Below are 18,162 nucleotides of genomic sequence, written 5' to 3'. Positions count from 1 at the left end.
ATGCACAAGAAAAGCCCTCCGTATTTAACCACAAAATTCAAATCACTGAAGACAATGAGTCTGTGACAAAAAGAATTATGCATACTGCTCACTAGTGTGGATTAATGTTTTCCAAATCTTCCACTAGAGAAGAAAAACTAAGGTTGTGTTTTATGTAAACTTGTACTATGTAAGTGGCATCACTGTTTCTATCACGGTGCGATAGTCTTGCCAAGATTGTTTGTCATTGGCTTGAAGAAAGCAGTTAAACCTGTCCATGACAGTGCATGAAGAGACAAGTTTTCAGCTGATGAACAGCAGCTTAACTCTGCCATGTTCAACCTGAGCCAATATACAGCTTTAGCCTGATGGAAGGTTCACCAGATTTATTTTGATGCGTATCTAATGCTCAGCAGGATGATTTTTAAACAAACGTAGCCAGAACTTCAGGTAGGAAGAGGTGAAGAGCCGCAGTGATGTTAACTACATCTTCACATTCAGGAATCGTGGGGAGATGATGATGAAATCTCAGGCGAATTTGTGTACAAAGGTAGAGCACACCCTCTCTCAATCACACCGTGGTGACAAGCTTTTACTTGGTGCAAAGAGATCACAAAACTATTAGATAATCTTTAAAAAGGTAGTTTCAGAAAGCTTTATTGATTACTTTTGAGTTTGTTACAGCATCAGTAAATTACATTTTGTGTTTAAACTTCAAACCAGTTTGACCTTATGTTACAGGAACTCTGTGCTACCATCTTACAGAACAAGTAGATTTGTAAGCATATACAGTGTTATTCCAATGTGATTGTCATGGGCCTGAAGACAGAGCTGCTTCGTAACGCTGTTCATCCCAAAACAGGCACCGATTTCAGGCCTGTAGCAATTTTAATGGTAATTAAGAGATTTGTTCGATTGTGGCAGTGAGACTAATTCGCTATGTATCGACTATCATAACTTTGTGCAGAAGACAACTTATTGCATAAATGAGAAAATCATTCCATACAGGATTCTTAAATCCAACGTTATTTTTTACATTCTCATGTTAATTACCTATATACTTTGTGTGTCTACCCTGTGCAATTAACTTTCCTGTCGCCTTATTTGTTAAATCCACGCTGGCAAATGCAATATTTCTTCCTTGCTTCAAAATCTGTGCTGTAATCAGTACATCTTCTCCAAGCTTAGCAGCAGAAGTATATCTTCAATGAAGAATAAAATGAACAGGTAAGAGGCTATACAGAGCACAAATCCAAAAATATTCCTGTATTTCAGCTTATCACAAAGAGGATTAGTAAAAGTGAATAATAAAGACACATCTCTCTCTAACTGCCTGTTTGCAAATCCCCACTTTTTAAAGCCCTTGAGCTCCTCTAAGTACTGCAGTGGTAATTCATTATAAAAGTTCTCTGAGAAAAGGGAGGACAGAAAGAAAGCCACTGGCTTGTTTATCAGAAAAAAAAGTCTGTTGTGGAACAGAAACAACGAGGTATCAAAGACCTCAGTTAAAAGTTCAGCTCCAAGTCCTGTTTCAGGCACTGCTGGTTCCCTGCTGCCTTTCTAAATCAGTCTGGCTGGTTCAGCTGCAAAACGTCTGTTACAAAAGCTTCTGAAGGTCATTTCTGTATGGAACCTAAGCACAGGTTAAGTGCTTCCCTTATTCTGGTCAGAGAAAGTAATGAAAATCTGGAAGACCTTCAAACTTCCTAGGTTTAACGTTGCTTCCATGCATTACATAATTCTCTGGTTTTATTTACATGAGTATTAGCGTGTGCTTTTTAGAACACAGTCTCCAGCGAACAGTAAGAAATTGCCCCACAAAACTGCAGGAAAGAATTAGGAGGAACATGATCCAACCATGATCTGATGTAAGAGAACAATATTTAAATGTTAGAATTACAGAAGGCAATGTATAATTGCTGGATATAGGCCTTATTGAGATGAATTTAATCAACTGATCTGTTTTTTTATATGACACCTGTCTAAAGCATGTCAGTCACACCTAATGCTGATGCAGCACAAGCCCCATTAATTGAAGAGGTCAGGGTTTCAGTCTTGCTTCATTCTCAGTGGCTGCTGCTGATCCTGATCCCCTTGTGAGTAAAAAAAGAGTTTCTCTGTTTCTCTGTGTTCTTTCCATTACTGAAATAGCTTCCTCGTGACAGCATTTTAAAAACCTCCTTCTCAAAAAAGAAGTTGTGTTATAGCAACATTCAATATCCAATATCGCTTGTTCAATGAAAGCAGTAGTCTGGGGTTAAACAAAGCTATTAATACTGCTTCACATAACATTTCCTAAAGGTTACCCTCCTCAATCATTTTAGATGAACTCCAGAGAGAGCACTTTCTTCAGATTTTAGCCTTTATGTATAATTGGGTGTGCATACTCGATAGTTTAAATAATTCAGATGTTGGACTCGCGTTACACTACAGTAGGGAATAAAAAAACACATGATAGGAGAATTTCAGGTTTTAATTTCCAGTAATTTCCCGTCCATCACAGCAGCAGTATAAAGCTTAAATGGGTGCTCTAGACCCACCTGCCCAGTGGAGAAATCAGAAGGTGCTGGGGGTCAGGCGGAGGAAGGAGGGAATCTGGTAAAGATAGAGATCGCTCCCCATGCACTTATAAAGCTTGGGGTTCTTTTTATGACAGTTTTGATTAGAGGTTACTTTGTTAAAATGAGTGAGGCAAAGCTGGCACACGATAATAACATGACCAAAGAAAGTTTCAGAACAACTTTTTTAAATACACTACTTTAAATGTGCATTACAGGAAGAACTATTCTCAGTATAAACCCACCCTTGACCTCCAGCAAAGGAATCTTCCTCCAGTGAGGAATTCTCTCTCTAGGTAAGAATACCACAGAGCTAAAGAGTTCCCTGTTTTAATATTTTTTCTGTTTTAACATTTTATGGACTAATACTAAAGAAGTGTTTATAGAAAGCTGCTTACCCTAGATTTCGGTGTTTGAGGACACATACTCTAACGTAGCTCCACAAGCGAAGACAGAAGTTAAGCCAATTTCATAGGACTAAACACATTATCAACACCCCTTTACATTCTATGAATGACTGGGTACCATCTTTTAAATAAGTATAACAAAAGCTTATAAAAGTATGACTTGAATTTTGCAACTAGATGGCAATATCCCCAAATACAGTCGCCCCTTAATTTATCAAAACAAGACTTCTGAAAACAAAGAAAACACTTTTTTTTTTTTTTTTAGTGGGTACATAATTTCTATGGTACAATGCTGTTAATATCTTGTTGGGTGAAGAAAAGTTAGTATGTTCTGGTGAAAATGGTGGAGGATACGTACGTGATGTTCATGTCCACACTGACACCAGGCAGTCCTCTTTCTGTGTACAGCAACGCTGCTGTTGACACCACATCCACAAGTGTGGCTGTCAAACCTCCGTGTAACGTGCCACCTCTATTTGTATGCTCCTCCTCTACTTTCATTTCACAAACAATTTTTCCAGGAGTTGCAGAAAGAAGTTTCATCTGTACAGCCAAAAAAAAAAGGAATAAAAATCTTACTGACAACAGTACTAACACCTGATAGTGCCCTGAATCAAAATCAAAGTACACCTTGTTTAAGTCTGGACTCGTGAGACAAATTAAAGGATGGAAATTATAGTAATTTAACTGTCACATTAGGTATCTCCTTGAATTTTAAGCAGCAAATCGTCACCTTAGAAAACCTTGTCTTTCTAGTGCAGGCAAACCATAGACTCATAGAATGTTGGAAGGGACCTTGAAGATCATCTAGTTTCAACCCCCCTGCCATGGGCAGGGACATCTCCCACTGGACCAAGTTGCTCAAAGCCCCGTTCAACCTGATCTTGAATGACCTTGAATATTCAAATTTTAATTTTTAAATTATTTCAATATTTAAACTGACAGCTTAACAGAACATTGATACTTGCTGTGCTCTCAGGAATTCCTTAGGAGGCAATATTCTTCAATTTTACTTTCAATCGGGGACTGAAAAACCAGATTTAAGGGAACATGAAAATGTACCATAGTTGTGAAGCTGTATTTGTTAGCTCACAAAGTGGAAACAAGACTGACAGTAATTCATCAGCCATTATCCTAAAGCAATGTCAGTAAAAATCAGTATTTTGAAATGGACACTGGAAATGTTCATCAGACTGGCTTTCCTGAACCGAAACCCATACTCCTGGGTAGAGTATGGATTGCAGCATGACTGCAAAAGGACTTTCATTCTAGCCCATAGAGGTTAAACAGAAAAATTACAGTACGCCTATGATAACCTGCTTGCTGCTGTAACCAACACAAGAAGCTGGATTTCTGAGACTAGGAAGTAACTACAATTCAGTGGTTTTTTTCAAGTTTCTCCCATTAGTAGCACTATATTAAAAACCTGAAATATATTCAAAATCTGAAAGCAGATGCAAAACTGGGGTCAACTCAGCATATATTTTTACACCTGCAACTAAGACTTGGAAGTACCTTCAGACTGTCACATGTAAAATGTAGGTATAATATTTATTAGAATTCCTACTGATTTTATAATCTTTTTTACGAAGTTTTTTATTTTACTTTTCATGTTACCATCCCTTTTCTGTTGACTTAAATTTTTAAGAATAAAGACTGAAATGTCTCCAGTTTCACTATTGCTCATTTATAACACGGTGCAAGAGCTCAGTTTCAGCCTTTCCAACAGGCAAAATTTTATCCAAATTTTGCAGAGTAAAATAAAGGATGACGTAGTACGCAGTCCATCTACAAATGGAAAAAACTGGAATTAAGCAGTGTCCTAATATAAAAATGAAAATAAAAATCCCAAATCCTAAACCAGGCACGCTGCGCTGTACTAGCTGGAGGCCTAGGTTTCTGACAGAATTTCTAATGAGGACTTTAGTGACGCGTGACACAGGGAGCAGATGGCTTCCACCACCGTCAGGGAGTGCTCCAATCCATCAGCAAGGCAAGGAAAGCATCTGGTTTTCTTTGTCATTGCTCTGATCTGGCACTAGCTGCCTGCTCTCCTTGACGAAAATAGCTCGGTATTTGAACGCTTCCAGGACTCACACAGCCAGAGCTGCTGGTTTGTACTTCTCGCAGCCCTTCTGTGCCTGTCCTCCCACGCGTCTGTCTCTGCGGTATTCGGCTTTGGCTTCCAGCCACCACTGCGATGCACTGCCTCTTTGGAGAAAGGGCTTGAAAATCCACAGTTGTTAAGCCCTACGTAGATACCGTGATGGAATCAAACCAGAAACTGAGTCTGATGATGGAGCTGAGAAGTTTCAGACTAAAATCTGCCTTCTCCAGAACAGGGAATTCTTGAGCCGTATCGGTTAGAAAGCCTTTGGGTATCTCCCACAAGGAGAGCAGGTACTTCAAATTTAAACAAAACTTCACTTTTATTGTTATTGATATTATGATTATGTTCATAGCATCGTACTTCTAGAAGGAGATTGCAGAAGAAGTCAAAAAGTATTCCAGAAGCCTATCTCCCATGGCTCACTTCTAGCCGGTTACCTCTATGAGCTGAAATACTGCATTGGTTCTCTACCTAGTACAAGATTAAGGTAAAAGAGAGTAAAGTTATCACAGTGAAGAGGGGACTAAGAACGAACTGGGCTCTATAAATAAATGAGATTCATACAATTAAAGCTTTATACTTTTTATATACCAGACCGAAATGTCTACTTGGGGGTGTTTACTACAGGCCGCCTGATCAGGAAGAGGGGGTCAATGAGACCTTCTACAGGCAGCTGGAAGTAGCCTCCTGATCACAGGCCCTGGTTCGTAGGTGGGACTTCAACCACTCAGATATCTGCTAGGAAGACAACACAGTCTAAGAGAAAACAGTCTAAGAGAAAAACACACCGTCTAAGAGATTCCTCCATAGCATGGATGATAGATAACCTTTTGAGACAAGCAGTGGAGGAGCCAATGAGAAGAGGTGTGCAGCTAGACCCTGTACTAACAAACAAAGAAGGAGAGGTTGGGGATGTGAAGGCTGGGGGCAGCCTGGGCTCCAGTGACCATGAGATGGTTCAGGATCCTGCATAGTAGAAGCAAGGCAATAAGCAGGATTACAATCCTGGACTTCAGGAGAGCTACCTTTGGCCTCTTCAAAGACCTACTTGGAAGAGTCCCATGGGTTAGGGTTCTAGAAGGTAGGGGGAGTCCAAAACAGCTGGTTAATATTCAAGCACCATTTTTTCCAAGGTCAAGATCAATTCATGCCTAGGAGGGAGAAATCAAGTAAAGGAGGCAGGACACCAGCATGGATGAGCAAGGAGCTTCAGGAGAAACACACATGGAGGAAGGAAGTTTACAGAACATGAAAAAAGGAACTGGCCGCTTGGGAAGAATACAGGAGCGATGTCAAGAGCATGCAGGGATATGACAAGGAAAGCTAAGATTCCCTTGGAATTCTATCTGGCAAGGGATGCCAAGAACAACAAGAGGGCTTCTTTAAGAACATCGGTAGCAAAAGGGGAGACTAGGGAAAATTGTGTGCTGACTGCTGAATGAGGTGGGTGCTCTAGTGACAGAGGATAGAGAGAGGGTGGAATTACTGAATGCTTTCTTTTCCTCTGTCTTTAGTGCTAAGGCTGGCCCTCAGGAGCCCCAGAGCCTGGAGGAAAGAGAGAAAGTCTAAAGAAAAGAAAACTGATCCTTGGTCAAGGATGATCTGGTTAGAGATCATATAGGCAAACTGGATACCCACAAATCCATGGGCCCTGATAGGATGCACCCATGGGTGCTGAGAGAGCTGGCAGATGTTACTGCTAAGCTGCTATCATGTTTGGAAGACCATGGAAAACAGGAGAGGTGCCTGGGGGCTGGAAAAAAGCCATTGTCACTCCAGGCTTCAAAAAGGGCAAGAAGCAGGACCCAGGAAACTACAGGCCAGTCAGCCTCACCTCTGTCCCTGGAAAGGTAACGGATCAGCATATCCTGCATATCATCTCCAAGCACCTGAAAGAAAAGGTTATCTGGAGAGGTGAACATGGATTCACCAAGGGTAAATCATTGAGAACTCACTGGATGGCAGAACTCAGAGGGTTTTCACTGGTGGTGCAGAGTCTAGTTGGGGGCCTGTGGCCAGCAGTGTTCCCCAGGGGTCGGTACCGGGCCCAGTGTTTTTCAACATATTCATCAGTGACCCAGACGAGGTGACAGAGTGTACCCTCGGCAAGTTTGCTGATGGCACTAAAGTGGGAGGAATGGCTGATACACCAGAAGGCTTTGCTGCCATCCAGCAAGACCTGGACAGGCTAGAAAGTTAGGCAGAGAGGAACCTCAAAAAGTTCAACAAAGGTGACTGTAGGGTTCTGCACCTCAGGAATAACCCCATGTACCAACACAGGTTAGAAGCTCACCTGCTGGAAAGCAGCTCTGTGGAGAAGAACCGGGGAGTCCTGGTAGACAAGAAGTCGATGATTAGCCTGCAATGTGCCCTCGTGGCCAAGAAAGGCCAATGGCATCCTGCGGTGCATCAAGAAGAGTGTGGCCAACAGGCCCAGGAAAGTTATCCTCCCCCTCTACTCTGAATTAGTGAGGCCACATCTGTCGTATTGTGTCCAGTTCAGGGCTCCCCAGCTCGAGAAAGACAAGAAACTACTGGGGAGAATCCAGTGGAGGGCCGTGAAGATGATTAGGGGACTGGAGCATTTCTCTTATGAAGAGAGGGTGAAGAACCAGGGCCTGTTCAGCCTGGACAGGAGAAGACTGAGAGCGGGTCTTAAGAATGTTTATAAATATCTTAAGGGTAGGTGTCAAGAGGATGGGGTCAAGACTCTTTTCAGTGGTGCCCAGTGACAGGACAAGGGGCAACAGGTACAAACTGGAACACAGGAAGTTCCACCTGAACATGATGAAAAACTTTACTGTGAGGGAGACCAAGCACTGGAACAGGCTGCCCAGGGAGGTTGTGGAGTCTCCTTCTCTGCAGATACTCAAATCCTCACTGAAAGCATTCTTGAGCAACCTGATCTAGATGAGCCTGCTTTAACAGGGGGATTGGACTAGATGATCTCCAGAGGTCCTTTCTAACCCCAACCAGTCTGTGATTCTGTCTCGGGAAAACAAGATTAGTAGCAGTTGCTTTGCAAATAGTTACCTTCTATTAAATGTACAGGACCATGGAGCTGTGAATGAAAGCACTGCTTCCAATGCTACGTTTGCTCCTCTATCGTGCAAAATACATACATTTTAAAATGGTTGGTTTTCTTAGATATATTTACTGCTTCTCTCCAGGTCCCGGTTACTCAAATAAATAGAATTCAAACAGAGAATTCCAGTGTTGCAGAATTTAATGAGAACACTGACACTGCTCCACAGGCCCACCCTAAACAGAGGTTCAAGAACACATCAGCTACGCTACGGCACACTACAAAATTTAAGAAGACAGAGCAGCATCACTTCAACTTTCTTTGATCACAACTTAGCATTATGTTAGAGCCGTACCAGTCAAATACATTTCACACAGAATCACAGAATGCTTCAGGTTGGAAGGGACCCTTACAGGTCTGGTCCAACCCCACCTGCAGGAGCAGGGACATCTTCAACTAGATCAGGTTGCTCAGAGCCGTGTCCAACCTGACCTTTAATGTTTCCAAGGATGCGGACCCCACTACCTCCCTGGGCAACCTGTTGCAGTGCTTCACCACCCTCATTGTAAAAACTTTCTTCCTTATATCCAGTCTAAATTTATCTTCCCCTATTTTAAGACTGTTACTCCTTGTCCTGTCTCAACAGGCCTTGCTAAAAAGTCCATCCCAATCTTCCCTATAAGCCCTCTTTTGGTACAGGAAGGTCGCTATAAGGTCTCCCCTCAGCCTTCTCTTCTCCAGGCTGAACAACTCCAACTCTCTCAGCCTGTCCTCATATGTGAGATGCTCCAACCCTTGGATCATTTTTGTGGCCCTCCTCTGGACCCACTTCAACAGCTCTATGTCCTTCTTGTGCAGAGGGCTCAAGAGCTGGACGCAGTATTCCAGATGAGGCCTCACCACAGCAGATTAGAAGGGCAGAAACACGTTCCTTGACCTGTTGGCCACGTTTCTTTTGGTGCAGCCCAGGATGTGGTTGGCTTTCTGGGCTGTGAGCGCATGTTGTTATCTCATGTGCAGTTTTCTGTCCATCAGAACTCCATCAGTCCAACAATAGTTCTTTATACTAAGCCTCATTAAAAACTCACAGAGTGCAAGCGTTTTCGGGCTGGCTTTCAGGGTGAAATGTCACCCGTTACAACCAGCTACTTTTAAAATAAATTTTTAACAGAAAAGAGTAATAATTTATTTCATAATTTCACAGCCCTGAAAGTTAGCCAAGTTCCACGATGGGAAGAATACTAGTTACTGAATAACTCATGGAAAGCTGTTTGGCACAATCATTGTCTTCAGAGAGGTCACAGAATAGTTTGGGTTGGAAGGGGCACCTCCCGCTGGATCAGGCTGCCCAAGGCCCCATCCAGCCTGGCCTTGGACACCTCCAGGGATGGGGCAGCCACAGCTTCTCTGGGCAACCTGGGCCAGGGCCTCGCCACGCTCATCGTGAAGAATTTCCTCCTTATGCCTAGTCTAAATCTGCCCCCCTCTAGTTTATACCCATTGTCCCTCGTCCTGTTACTAAAAGCTTTTGTAAACAGTCCCTCCCCAGCTTTCTTGTAGCCCCTCCAGGTACTGGAAGGTCGCTATAAGGTCTCCTTGGAGCCTTCTCTTCTCCAGGCTGAACAACCCCAACTCTCCCAGCCTGTCTTTGTATGGAAGGTTCTCCAGCCCTCGGATCATCTTTGTAGCCTCCTCTGGACCCGTTCCAACAGCTCCACGTCCTTCTTATGCTGAGAGTCCTGAAAGGTGGCTCTAGTACTTAAAAATAACGAGTCATTGAAACGTTTTTAAGCTGAAAGAGTGGAGATTTAGATTAGATATTAGGAATTCATTTTTTTTTTTTTTCCCTGTGAGGGCGGTGAGGCCCTGGCCCAGGTTGCCCAGGGAAGCTGTGGCTGCCCCATCCCTGGAGGTGTCCAAGGCCGGGTTGATGGGGCCTTGGGCAGCCTGGGCTGGTGGGAGGTGTCCCTGCCCACGGCAGGGAGGGTGGAACCGGGTGATCTTTAAGGTCCCTTCCGACCCGAGCCGTTCTGTGTTTTCACCCACAGCCGCTGCGCTCTCTCCCGTGCGACCCAGGCCCGCCCGTACCTTGCGGAGCACCCGGTCGAAGCCCTGCGACTCCACCATGTACTTGATGGCCGCCTGCAGGCTCTCCGTGGAGACACCCATGGTGGGCACCCCCTGGGCCACAGAACCCAAGATAGAGGAGCCTCCCGCACAGGAGGAAAAACGGAGGAGGAGGGAAAAGGGAGAAGGAGGAGCCTTGGAGGAGGGGGAGCCATGGAGGAGGAGCGACCATGGAGGAGGGGGAACCATGGAGGAGGAGCCACCATGGAGGAGGGGGAACCATGGAGGAGGGGGAGCCATGGAGGAGGAGCCACCATGGAGGAGGGGGAACCATGGAGGAGGGGGAACCATGGAGGAGGAGCCACCATGGAGGAGGGGGAACCATGGAGGAGGGGGAACCATGGAGGAGGAGCCACCATGGAGGAGGGGGAACCATGGAGGAGGAGCCCTGGGAGTAGGGGAACCATGGAGGAGGAGCCTTGGAGGAGGGGGAACCATGGAGGAGGAGCCATGGAGGAGGGGGAACCATGGAGGAGGGGGAACCATGGAGGAGGAGGAGCCATGCAGGAGGAGCCTTAGAAGAGGAGGAACCATATGGAGGAGGAGGAGCCTTGCAGGAGGAACCATGGAGGAAGGGGAACCATGGAGGAGGAGCCATGGAGGAAGGGGAACCGTGGAGGCGGGGGAACCATGAAGGCGGGGGAACCATGGAGGAGGGGGAACCATGGAGGAGGGGGAGCCCTTCAGGAAGAACCATGGAGGAGGGGGAACCATGGAGGAGGAGCCTCGGAGGAGGAGCCTTAGAAGAGGAGGAACCATGGAGGAGGAGAAGCCTTGCAGGAGGACGGGGAACCATGGAGGAGGAGGAGCCATGGAGCAGGGGCAGTGAGGGAGGAGCCCGGGGCGCGGCCTCTGGGGGCTGGTCCCCGCCGGTCCCCGCAGGCGCGGGTTCGCCATGGAGGGGGCGGAGGCGACCTCGCTGGGGCAGCGCGGGGAGCAGGAGCAGGAGGAGCAGCAGCAGCAGCAGGAGGAGGAGAAGGAGAAGGAGGCGGAGGAGGCGCCGCACCTCGAGAAGCGCAGGAGGCTGCTGTGCTCCGAGTTCGCCTCCATCACCCGCAGCGCCGAGGCGGCGGCGCGGAGCTGCCTGGCCGGGAGCGGCTGGAGCCTGCAGGTGCGGCCGCCGGGGAGCCCGGCCCTCCCTCTCCCCCTGCCCTCTCCCCCTGCCCTCTCCCTCTGCCCTCAGCCCTGCCCCCTGCTCCTGCCCTCTGCCCCTGTCTCTCCCTCTGCCTTGCAGGCCGCTCTCAACGCGTATTTCGAGGCGCCGCCGGAGGAGCAGGAGGAGCAGTCAAAGGAGGAGGATGCGGCCGGGCGGGTGTCGCCGCCCTGCGCGGGGCCCGGGAGCTGGTAGGTGCCCCCGGGACTGGCCACAGAATCACCAGGCTGGAAAAGACCCACTGGATCATCGAGTCCAACCACTCCCATCTGCCCCTAAACCATGTCCCTGAGCACCCCGTGTACGTGTCTCTTAAACCCCTCCAGGGAAGGTGACTCCATCCCCTCCCTGGGCAGCCTCTGCCAGTGCCCAGTGACCCTTTCTGTCAGAATTTTTGTCCTGCAAGATGAGGGAGGTAATTGCAGGAGGAGAAGTGTTATGCATGTTGGCAAACAAGTAAACTCTCTCTTCAGTATTGACCTCACGGCAGATGCAGCTACTAGTGATGCCGGTGTCAATAGTGCAGACTCCAGGCAGCAAGAAGATGAGAGCAGCTTCTCGCTCATAACCTGGAACATTGATGGGCTGGATCCAGGAAACCTAAAGGAACGAGCTAGAGGAATCTGTTCTTACCTGGCATTGTAAGTACAGCTTCATCTTTCTATTGTCATGTACTTTAAGGGAGAAAGCAAGCTGCTGCTTTTAGGTAACAAATCTTCATGTCCCAATTATCTTGACATTAGATGCAACAATACAGTCGTTTTACAAACCCTAAATAGCTGAATAGAAGTTGATCAACTGTTTGGAAGAGTTGTGAAACTACGTGACATCCCAAAGCTTAAATATTTTGTGAGGGCTACTTTAAAGAGCTTTTTTTGTAATGAACAGTATTGTTAAAGTTGCAGTTGTATTTCAAGGGTGTACTTCATACTTCCATCCTGTATATGAGAGAAGCATAAAACTGCATGAAATTTGTTTGCCTTACCCCAGTAGTATGAATATAGAATTACAGAAAGCCAGATTTGAAGGGACCTCAAAGATCATCTGGTCCAGCCTTTTTAGGTGATATGTAGTTTTAATGAGATGGCCCAGCACCCTGTCAAGCTGAGCTTTAAAGGTGTCCGGTATAGAGGAATCTACTACTTCACTGGGGAGATAATTCCAATGTTTAGCTGTTCTCATGGTGAAGAATGGTCTTCCGGAGTCCAATCAGAATCTCCCCAGGAGCAACTTACACTCATTACCACTTGTCTTTTTCATGTGATTCCTTGTAAAAAGGGAGTCTCCGTCCTCTTGGTAGACACCCTTTATGAAGTGGTACAGGGTAGTGAGGTCCTCCCTAAGCCTTCTCCTCTTAAGTCTGAACAAACATAGTTTTCTCAGCTTTATTTCATGTGGAATGTTTCCTAGTCCTCTGATCATTTTGGTGGCGCTTCTTCATGCTAGAGCAAACTGTTTGAAATAACAAGAAAGTCTTTTTTTTTTGAAATGTGGAAAGTGGCTCTCTTGCCATTACTGTTACTTGTCTATCAAAAAGAGAGTGAGCAAGTTAAGATAAAAGTAGAATCTGTGGAGACCTTTTATAGATCCACCAGTGAAAGCCTCCTATGAATGTATTTATGAGCAATCTAACAATTACATAAATTGATTTATCATAATACAGTAACTTATCAATGTAAATTAAATTATTTAAGCAAAGGATAATTTTAAGTTCCTCTTAAAATAGCAGAAACCCCTTAACTAAATGAGTTTACACTTTATTTTCTTAATCTGGGGTCACAATATTTTTCTTCAGTAAATAAGGCCTTTGGTTTGTCCTTCACCTGATTAGAGCAGGGCAATTCAGCAGCGTAGAAAAATAGGAACAGCTGTAAAGTCATGTTTAAATCAGCATTTTCAGGACTGCTGCCCCACATGAACTGTTACTGATTGCATAGCTCGAAGAAATAAAATAGCTTGATGTTGATGAGACTCAAGAAAATGAATGGCAGATTACCTGAGGGGGTCTGTTGTAAGGGAATGCTCATTCATTTTGAATCTTCTGGAGAGCTTAGATGTTGCAAAACATGTTCTGAAGCTGCTTTGTAGCTGCTTAAGTTGGATTCCTTGTATATGTAGTATATGAAACCTGCACAAATGTTTGTAAGAACAAGGTATAATTCACAGTTTTTTACCATGTCAGTTCTGTGTCCATAATAATCGTTGTTTCCTCCCTTTTAGCAGTGATGATCTGTCTACATGCTACTAAATATGAAAGAGAGTTTTCTTTTTTCAAAAAAATAGATTCTTACAATATCTAGGAAGATGAGGACAATATGCACCTGAAATCCCTGACCCTGTTCATTCCATTTAGCCTCAGGGTTAATTTAAAATCTTGTCTTGCTGATTCCAGATACAGTCCAGATGTTGTGTTTTTACAAGAGGTCATCCCACCATATCTCTGTCTTCTAGAGAGGAGAGCAAGCAGTTACAGTATCATTACAGGTAAGAAATAACCCTCAGTTTCTAAAGGCAGAAACCAGAAAAAGTAAGTTCAGTTTTATTTGGTCTCCCTTGCCAAAATTTCTTACCATTTGTAGGAATGAAAATAGTAAAGTGAAGAAGGAAGCATTTAAATTACTTCATATGTTTTGACAGTAGGATATAGTTTGATGCAAATTATGCATGTGAAAAGCTTGCTTGCCTGTGGTTTCCTTTAGTTGTTTTTTTTCTGTATTTTGAAAGACTAATAGCAAAGGTAGCCAAAGGTCAATAATTTCTTAAGTATTTTGCATTTAGAAATCTGGAAAATTCACACTGCTGTTCTGCAACTTTTCACTAATGAGTTTGCACTCTCCCAGATCATGGTAAAAAGGTCTCTTTCAGAACCTTAACTTCTTCATGGAGCGCCAGAAGATATCCTTAATTATTGCTTCCCCTGTTCCTCTTTAGGTAACACAGATGGCTATTTCACTGTGATAATGTTGAAGAAATCAAGAGTAAAGTTACTGAAACACGAGATAATACCTTTTCCAACAACTGTCATGATGAGGAACCTTTTAGTTGTGCATGTGAGTCAGTATGTACTAAACAATTGTGTTTCTGCCTTCGAAACAAAGAAAAACCTGGGAAAAGCTATTCTGCCTTTACTCTATGACAGTCTCAAGCAGCAGAAAACATTCTCATACAAATTCTCATTTGTATTTGATACTGACAAACTTAAATCTTCTATGTAAACTAGTGGCTGTACTTCCTTTTCAAGTCCTGTAAGCTCTGAAAACAAAACTAAGAGCCTTTTATACTAATGTAAGCAACTTTTCTTCAATGTAACTAATACTAACCAAAGCTGTAATTCAGTAATTTACTTTGTGATTAGATTTTGTCTGTGAACTTACCATGGTGTGGATAGTAAGATTGCCTCTTTGTTTCATGCACAGGTGAGCGTATCTGGCAACGAACTTTGCCTTATGACCTCTCATCTGGAAAGCACTAAGAATAGCTCTACAGAGCGTGTGAAGCAGCTGCAGATAGTGTTAAACAAAATGCAGAAGGAGTCTGAGTCCACCACTGTTATATTTGGAGGGGACACAAATCTCAGAGACAGCGAGGTAAATACACAACCTCATTATTTTGAGAAGGAGGTATTCTAACATCATCTTCTCAGGCTTTTCTGTTGTTTTTATGACAAGTGACCTGCTTAGGCAGAACAGAGATGTGCAATGTTTATCCTTAAAAAGTGGAAGTGTGACTAAGTAGAAGCTATGGCATTGCTATGCTGAGGGGTTGTTATAGCTGAGCTGATGTATATGAAGAGCTCCTGCCCCAAAACCAAAATACTTTATTGCCCCTATTTATATATGAGGAGGTGCAGGGAGAGTTGATGAAGTTTTGACATTAAAAGCATCTTCTCATTTTGAGAACCTGGTCTTTACTAAATCATCTCTCCCATTCATGGAGAGTTAATTTTTGCAAAATCTGTGAAAAAAGAGGGTGCCCTGGAGAAAACAGATCTGGGAAGTTTAAAATTATTCTCCCATCATGGAAACATTCCAAATTAGAAGTAATTTTTGTCTGTGAATATTAAAATTGAAATTTGCACATAATAACTAAAAGGTCAGTGTTTCATCTTTCCCTATAGTGAAATCCCATTGCAGTGAAATGGAATGACATTGTTTCAGAGAACATGGTATTGACCCCCATGCCCCAAAATTTCAAGAGATGAACATTTATTTTGTAACATGTTTTAGATTTAGAAAGTACTCCAGGAATCGGTCATGCTTTAGAGTTTCCTGAGAAATACCGGTTTAGAAACATCTCCAATATCTTTAACAGCTCATGTTTTGCAGAAAAAAGTGATACTTTGACAACTGGGTTCTGGTTTTGAAGGTAAAATTTGTGAATTCAGTGTCTTGTGGATTTTTTGTCCCCTTCTACCTTCAGGTTAAAAAACTAGGCAACTTACCTAAGAACATTTTGGATATCTGGGAGTTTTTGGGTAAACCTCAACACTGCCGCTATACTTGGGACACCGACTCGAATACCAACCTGAACGCAGGGTACAAATGCAAGATGAGGTTTGACCGCATTTACTTTCGGCCTGCAGCAGGTGGGGGACATATTATTCCACGAGGTATGGACTTAATCGGTTTGGAAAAACTAGACTGTGGCAGATTTCCTAGTGATCACTGGGGTCTTCTGTGTAATTTTGATGTGATATTATAAAAAAAAAAAAAAAGCTTGCTTTTTTTTTGTTTTTAGGTCTTTTGCTTTTGATTTTATAAGATTTTACCCTCTCAGTTTAAGTAGGGTGTGATTAAATTTTCAACCATAACACGTTCTCTGCTCTTGACTTCTGCTGGAGTGGCTTCATTTCAAGCCAGGGTTCCCTTTTCCTCATTGTATGCAGCTGTTCTTGAATCACATTTTAAAATATTCATTTTTAACAGTGTATGCAAATGCAAACCCAAGTTCTAGTTTTAAAATGGGAGGAAAAAACTGTAAATAAAATTTGTAAACATATTTGTTGGTTTAAAATACACTTTGTGCTTGCATGTATTATAATCTCATAATAAATACTGCTTTTTTATTTTAAGAACACATTTGTGCCTGTTTTGTTTCTTTTGTAACCATTTCCACCACCCTTTACAACTCCTCTGTCTCTCGTGGTGTGTCTTGTATTAGATTCTGCAGTTTGTGTTGTGTATACACACCCCTTCAGGCAAGACGCGAAAGGAGCCGAGGGAAGAATTACAAGATTCTTGGGGAATAAGGGTTTCTTAAGTAATAAATTAATATTGAACGGATTTAAGAATGGTATACCTTCTATTTGACAAGAAAAGGATGTCTTGTAGAAGCTGTCGTATCACAGATGTGTAAAGAACTAAGCTGATTTAAAATGGAAAGTTTCCTAATTTTCTGATGTGAAGTTCAGTGCACAGGCATGTAGAGGAAGCACAGATAACATCTGTGTTAGTGATGCAAAGTGAACAGAGACTGATGTCTTGAATTCCTTTACGTGTTGTTTGCCTTTGGTTTGAATCCTAAAGCTTACAAACAACTTGTGTTTTGCTGGACTTCTGTGGTGGGTTAGCCCCAGCTGGCAGCCCAGCTCCCACCCAGCCCCTCACTCAGCTCCCCTTCCCCAACAAGATGGGAGGAGGAGATGGGAAAACCAGAAATAAGAAAACTCATGGGTTGAGATAGAGAGATAATTTACCAGTTCTTGTCAAGGGCAAAATAGGCTTGATTTGGAGGAATTGATTTATGACCAATTTTTATATATATATATATGTTAATTCATCTCCCTAGAAATCAACTGCAGAAACCTCCAGTTCTGCTTTCACTTCTTTAATATCAAAGCCCAAATTCCTTTTATTAAAGGTGAAAGAGACTGGCCTGTTTGGGAAGTACGTTGAAATCCTCATGTTTTGTTTAATCCCAACATATCCCATTATTTTATAATTACTCAGCTTCAAAGCCAGTGAAGGAGAAGTCACGGATACTTTTTTTTAACTGCTGTTGGGTCAGCGATCTTTTCTTTCTATTCCCAAATAAATAGTTCTATAAAAGAGTGAAAAATACCTACAACCACCAGGATTTTGCGTCAAGGTTTAAAATGGGGCTGGTGCAGTCGCACTGTCTGACTTGTTGCATGCTTCTTCCTCACCAAGAGCCTTTGAAGAGTTGTCATGGGGTTTCTTTTCAACTCTTACACTTCCTTCCCTTCCTTGGTAGTTACAGTGAAAGGACTGGGGAGGACAAAGGCAGAACATAAGAGTTTAACTATCCTAAAAGTGTTGGAGAAAGGGAAAACACAAGAAATGTACCTGTTCCTGATCCCTCCTCTGATTAATAGTCTCTTTTGATCTTTGCAATTGGCAGTGAGTGGCAATATAATGTTTTTATTACAAACAAGCAAAACCATAACACTTTTTATGGTCCAATTCTTTTTTCTAGTGATAAAAAAGATGTAAGAGGAAGACTATATTCAGTTAAATTAGCGATTAGTCATTCTTTCAGAATGAGGAAATCAGGCAAACAAGCTTTTAAAACTCTTCTTGAACTACAAAAAAAAGTAATAATCAAATTTCACAGAATCACAGAATAACCAGGTTGGAAGAGACCCACCGGATCACCGAGTCCAACCGTTCCTACCAAACACTAAACCATATCCCTCAGCACCTCGTCCACCCGTGCCTTAAACACCTCCAGGGAAGGTGACTCAACCACCTCCCTGGGCAGCCTGTTCCAGTGCCCAATGACCCTTTCTGTAAAGAATTTTTTCCTAACGTCTAGCCTAAACCTCCCCTGGCGGAGCTTGAAGC

The 18,162-nt window shown here is 43.4% G+C and overlaps 2 protein-coding genes and 1 long non-coding RNA gene across 3 annotated transcripts in view; 2 read left to right on the top strand and 1 right to left on the bottom strand.

The window, feature by feature from the left end:
* Positions 1-18,162, top strand: part of LOC138718769 (uncharacterized) — a 520,404-nt gene that overhangs the window by 402,059 nt on the left and 100,183 nt on the right. The gene's annotated exons all lie outside the window — the stretch shown is intronic.
* Positions 606-10,289, bottom strand: ACOT13 (acyl-CoA thioesterase 13). Its single transcript, XM_069853295.1, has 3 exons — positions 10,168-10,289; positions 3,303-3,487; positions 606-1,181 (listed from the first exon to the last, which is right to left on the bottom strand). The coding sequence occupies exons 1-3, from the start codon at positions 10,246-10,248 to the stop codon at positions 1,025-1,027; spliced, it is 423 nt and encodes a 140-aa protein (XP_069709396.1). The 5' UTR covers positions 10,249-10,289; the 3' UTR covers positions 606-1,024.
* TDP2 (tyrosyl-DNA phosphodiesterase 2) lies at positions 11,072-16,435 on the top strand. The gene is made up of 7 exons (XM_069853307.1): positions 11,072-11,317; positions 11,441-11,550; positions 11,833-12,000; positions 13,752-13,843; positions 14,291-14,409; positions 14,776-14,946; positions 15,779-16,435. Exons 1-7 carry the CDS (start codon positions 11,102-11,104, stop codon positions 16,058-16,060), a joined length of 1,158 nt encoding a protein of 385 aa, XP_069709408.1. The 5' UTR covers positions 11,072-11,101; the 3' UTR covers positions 16,061-16,435.

This window comes from Phaenicophaeus curvirostris, chromosome 3 (assembly GCF_032191515.1).
Source record: "Phaenicophaeus curvirostris isolate KB17595 chromosome 3, BPBGC_Pcur_1.0, whole genome shotgun sequence".
In the NCBI taxonomy this organism is placed as follows: domain Eukaryota; kingdom Metazoa; phylum Chordata; class Aves; order Cuculiformes; family Cuculidae; genus Phaenicophaeus; species Phaenicophaeus curvirostris.
Note: the sequence above shows the minus strand (reverse complement) of the source record. Positions and strands in the feature narration are given on the sequence as shown.